This window comes from Rhinolophus sinicus, linkage group LG17 (genome assembly GCF_036562045.2).
Source record: "Rhinolophus sinicus isolate RSC01 linkage group LG17, ASM3656204v1, whole genome shotgun sequence".
NCBI lineage: Eukaryota > Metazoa > Chordata > Mammalia > Chiroptera > Rhinolophidae > Rhinolophus > Rhinolophus sinicus.
In genome coordinates, this window is record NC_133766.1 from 10,730,512 (window position 1) to 10,735,897 (window position 5,386).

General features: G+C 47.0%; 1 protein-coding gene across 1 annotated transcript in view; it reads right to left on the reverse strand.

Moving 5' to 3' along the window:
- The window catches only part of STX6 (syntaxin 6), a 30,626-nt gene extending 26,911 nt beyond the window's left edge, over nucleotides 1-3,715 (reverse strand). Inside the window, exon 1 of the mRNA XM_019734272.2 lies at nucleotides 3,235-3,715. Within this exon, the coding sequence (XP_019589831.2) occupies nucleotides 3,235-3,269 (35 nt within the window). The 5' untranslated portion in view covers nucleotides 3,270-3,715. The remainder of the gene's footprint in view (nucleotides 1-3,234) is intronic.
- Nucleotides 3,716-5,386: the final 1,671 nt, after the last annotated feature.

Here is a 5,386-nt window from a genome sequence, read left to right on the forward strand (position 1 = left end):
CTGGAAAAGAGAAAAACACTCAGGAGAGAGTTGGGTTAGAGTGGCTGGGGAGCAGGTGTGCACACACCCAGGGAGCACGGGCGGGAATCGGGACTATCACGCTCACCCCGCGAGAACACACACAAGGATCAACTAGAGCAGCTACGCTTAAGGGATGGATGAGGGACAGAGGTGACAGCAGAGCCAGGAGGTTCAGGACGAGGTCTGAATTACACTGTAGTGGAAATACCGTGGTGAATGGCTGCGTAGAGTGGGTGCCTGGGGACTGAGAGCTTCCAGGACCGTGGTCAAGTTCACTGCACTGAGGCAGGCGCTGCTGAGCACTGAGCTGTGGGCAGGCAGAGTCCGACGAGGGAGAGGAGGGCTGACTCATGCAGGCCATGAAGTGTTTGGACTTTATTTTGTAGGGAGCTGGCAGCCACTAAGTGATGGGAAGTAGGGAAACCCTTCTTAGAGTCCAGAAAATTACTCCTGTGCTACCCACATGGAGCTGTGAAGCCACATGTGCCTACTGAACGCTGGAAATTTGCTAGTGTGACTGAAGAATTAAAACTATAATTTAAATTAAACTTTAAAAACTGATATGCAATTCAGTTACCAGAAAATATTTAAGAATGTTGGGAACAATTTGGGTATATGAAGCTACTTTTCAACTATAAGTTTAATAAATACAGATCAAGTATTTCTGATGAAAATTTCACATCCAAATTGAGATGTACTATAAGTGCAAAATATATACCAGGTTTTGAAGATGTCATACTAAAAAGTAAAGTATCTCATTACTAATCTGTATATTAATCATGTTAAAACATTTTGAACCTATTAGGTTAAAGACGACATTAAAATTAATTTCACCTATTTCTTACTGTTTAATGTGGCTACTAGGAAATGTAGAATGGCATACATGGCTCACATTATATTCTGTATAACACTGATCCAACAGAACCCAGGGCAGGGGAGAGGAAAGAGACTGGGAGCAGGAAGACCAATTAGAGACTCTGGTAAGAGTCCAGATGAGACACAGTCCTGAATTATCTGAATTCTACCCATCTTCAAAATCTGATTCAAGATTTACTACTACCTCCAAAAGCTTTTCCAATCATTACTCATCCCTAATGAGTCACCTTTCTCCAAACTCCTGGGTCACCCATCTTCTCTAGCATTCACCTCAGCACTCAATCATTTCCACTTGCTTTTGTGGCCAGTTATTTCTCAGTTTAGACTATCAGCTCCTAGGCTAAGGGCCACAGTTAGGTGTCTTTAATTTTTCTACATTGTGTGATGCATTTTCAATACATTTAATAAACAGAGGTGCATGGCTCCTCAAGTAGTCTGTCACAGTCTGTCTGACAGACTGTATGTGGCTAAATTTACCTTTGTACAGCAGAAGATATTGAGAGTCTCATTTCCTTCAGATACGTGAAGGGCAATAAAATTATGTCAAAATCAACCAAGACTCCAGGCCAATGTTCCAATACAGCAGTGATATCTAATCAGTGAGCAAGCACAGACTGTCTTGGATACTCTCAGGGAAAAAAAGAAAAAAAAAGTCCAGATGGCACAGCAATTTAGCATTTTCACAAATTCTATTAAAAATCAAGCAAACAAAATTTTTCTGATTCTCTCTGGTCTCCATGGCCAGAGATAACCTTTGCAACCTAAGCATCAAGAACTTTTCATTCAGGGGAAAAACACACAGTTTTAACATTTAAAAGTTAATCCCTAAATCGATTCTAACAAATAACACATTTTCCAGGTAGAGAGCCACATATTACTAAAAAATCTACAATTCGGCATTTTCCCACCTAAGTTAAAGGACAGTGGGGTCGAAGGGGGATCCAAGATGGTGGAGTAGATAAATGCTGTGCTTGCCCCCTTCTGTGACCACATTAAAATTACACCTAAATTATAGAACAATCAACCTGGAGAACCACCTGAAGTCTAGCTGAACAGAAGTCCTATTACTAAGGCGATAAAGAAGAAGCCATGTCAAGACTGGGGAAAAAATTAATTAAAGGTGAAGAAAAACCTTTTTAGGGAAACGTTAAGAAACTTATAAATATATTTACTGTATCGTAAATAATAAAGTATTTCACCTAAAGCACCATTTACATTTTCTAAGAACCCTTACAAAAATAAGTAAACACCCAGGTACCTGGTCAGCTTTCACCACTCCCCAAATAGGAAGTAAGCAGCACCTAGTTGAAAGCAAAGGGACCCTTTATGATTTTCAGTACTGATCATCTGGGAACTTTGTGGTTCTCAAATTTATGTTTGTTTGACATTTAAAACATAAAGTTGACAAGTGGTAACAACGTTAAGAATCCATCTTTCTTGCAGTTGTTTAATGGCTACAAAACCGATACAGTAACAAAGTGTTATTAAAGTTTCTATCGCCAAACAATCCAACAATCAAAGATGGAGTCAGGACAGCTCAAAGGGAAAAACAAGTAGGGAAACCTGTCAAATAGCCTGGATGAAATCAGGGAGTTGAAAAGAAAGCACTCATTTCCTTTAGCACTGTGGGAAAATCCCGGTGCTAATAGGAAGCCGAGGAAAGTTTAGTTTGGCTGATTTCATTTTGTTTTCCTTCCAACATCATCACTGAGTATGAACGATTGCTTTCCTCCCCTCCCATTACTCAATAAAAACTCCCCCACTGAATTGAGCTGTCTTCCGGAGCCATCCTCCCCAGCCTCCCAGATCCACAGCGCCCCAGCCTCCCAGCCTGCAAACGTGCCTGGACGCCTCCAGGCCGGTTGTGGTCCCACCAGTCTGCCGGCCAGCGCTCCCATCTCAATGGACAATGGGAGCTCACCCCCGTCAACACCAACTACAAAGCTCAGGAGGGCCATTTCCCTTTTCCTGCCCAGATGCTGTTTTCCCTCCTTCGAAGCAGGGCCTCATGCTCCACTAGAGCTGGGACCCGCGTCTCTCTACCCACCTGCAGAGCTGCTGAACTCCTCGACCCCCAAATAAGTTACACCGCAGCGCACAGGCCAAAGGGGACCCCCTCCCCAGGGGATTGGTTGGAGGCACGGATTTCACAGAGCAGGTAGGACGGGGAGGGGATGTCTCTGGACTCTTGGTCAAGGCTCTGAAGGCTAAGCCGTCCCCACCGTCCCCTCCCCAGCCTCAACTTGTCTCCCCTCCCCCTCCAGCAAGGAGAGCGGGGAGGTGCGGGCAGGCAGCATCGCCACCTCCCCCTTCAGTGGAACTCTCGGCGACACTCACCCTTTCACCACAAAGAAGGGGTCCTCCATGGACATGGCTTCCCGGCCCCCAGCCGCCTCACGCCCGCTCCACGCACCGGGCGCCCGCGCCCTCCGATCCTCCCTCCGCCCACCCGATGGGCCTCCCGCAGCCGCCGGCGCCTCAGCCTGGGGACCCCAGAGCAGCGGGCGCGCGCAGGCCGGGGTGATGCGGACAGCGGCTGGTCCAGCACTCGGTGGGATTGCAGATCGAATCCCAGACTCCGGCGCCGGCCCCCGCAGCTGCCTCCTCCCCCAGCTCCTCCCGCTGGTCCGGCCGGCCTGACCCCGCCCCCGGGGCCCACAGCCTGGGCCAACCACGAACACAGCGCGCTGCACCACTTCCGCACCCGCGCTCACGTGACCAGGACCTGCCCCCGCCCCGTCGTGGGCGGAGCCTAGGCAAGCGTCGCTCGACCCTGGAGGCGGGGCTCTGGGAGAGAGGGACAGGGGCCAGTCTTCTCTCAACCCGCCCCTCAGGATTCAGGGGGAGGAGCCGCCTTTTCTCTCCGAGGAAGACAGGTAGATTTTCAGGATGTGAGGTAGTACCTGAATTGCACAATCCTTAGAACTTTTCTCTACGTACTTTGAATACTTGATTTTGATAACGTATAAATCCATCTCATCCTCGACTTACAGTAAAGCGTGCTCATAGACATGATCTGATTATGACAATGTTGCACAATTCCTTTAGGTCTTACTATGTGTCCAGCATCGGGATAAAGGCTGTTTATGCATTATCTCAATGTATCGTGTCGGGGACGAGGTATTATTATTCCCATTTTGTAGAAGAGAAAAGTTCAGAACGGTTTCAAGATTTCCTGTGGTCACACAGCCTGGACAGGGCAGAGCCACAGGTTCTGTCCACCTTTAACCAGACTGGCGTGTATTTTCGTTTGCTGTGTATTTTGCAAGTAATTAGTAAGGTAATCTTTTCATACAGCCTATGGTGCTTCCCAGGAGAGAGCACCTTTGAGGGACAAAGAAGGGGCCACGCATGGCAACCTGCTCTCAGCTATGGTTCAAGAGCTCTTCCCAACGCATTTTGGTCAGAACAATTAGCCAACTCTTACGCTAGATGTGCTATGTGGGTTGTGAACTTCAATCGCTGATAATCACTGAGCAGTTACTGTGTGTCAGGCACTGTGCTGTTATCTCAGTTGCTCGCACAGTGAGGTAATTACTGTTAGTGTCCCCATTTTACAAATGAGAGTTCAGACTCTTGGAGGTTATGTGACTTGCCCAAGGTCACCAGTCTTTCTGGAGTTGGAAGAGTCCTCTGAGCCAGACAAACCCTGTTTGAACCAGGGTTCTATTATTCAGTTCCTCATCTATAAGAAGTGAAGAAGAATATTTACTTCATGGGCTGTTATGAAGGTTAAATGAAAATGCAGGTACACGCCCAAGGCCCCAGCAGAGTAAGGTAGTGAAATCAGGGAAACCAGTCAGGAAGCTGCTGTGCTCATCTGGTCTGAAGGGATGAGGACCAGACCAGGATGAATCTGACAGATATTTCCAAGGGAAAACAAAACAAAACACCTAGATATGATGAGAGATTGAATGGGGTTAGGGAGGAGACAGGTGTAAGTCCAGGCTTCTCGGAGACCTGGAGGACTAGTGGAGGTCAGATGTGGGGAAAAGAAACTATTGGGAGAGAACTGTTTATTAGGCTGTGGACATATTGAGATGGGGAGGTGGAAAAGGGTCATCATCTTTCATTCCTTCAACAAACACATGTAAATTGAGGGGCAGATGAGAATGGTGACTACGAGCCACACTTGGAGCCAGATTGCCTGAGTTCAAATCCCAATTCTGCTACTTCCTGTTGTGTCTTGGGCTTCCTCTCTCACTGTCCTGAAGTAGACACCATAATAGTGCCTTTTGCATAGAGTGTCATGAGGATTCAAAGAATTGATGTGTGAAAAGTGCTTAGAACAGTGCTTGGCACGCGCTGTGTGATCTTACTATGTGCTAAGTGCTAAAGACAGAGAAGAACAGCCTTGGTCCTTGCTGTGAAAGAATTCTCAGACCCATTAGAGAAATAGGCAGTTACACACAAGGAGAGAAGGGCACAGGTTGCCATAGAAACACAAAGACAAGATACCAATTTTGGGGGGGGGGGTTGTTTCTAAGCA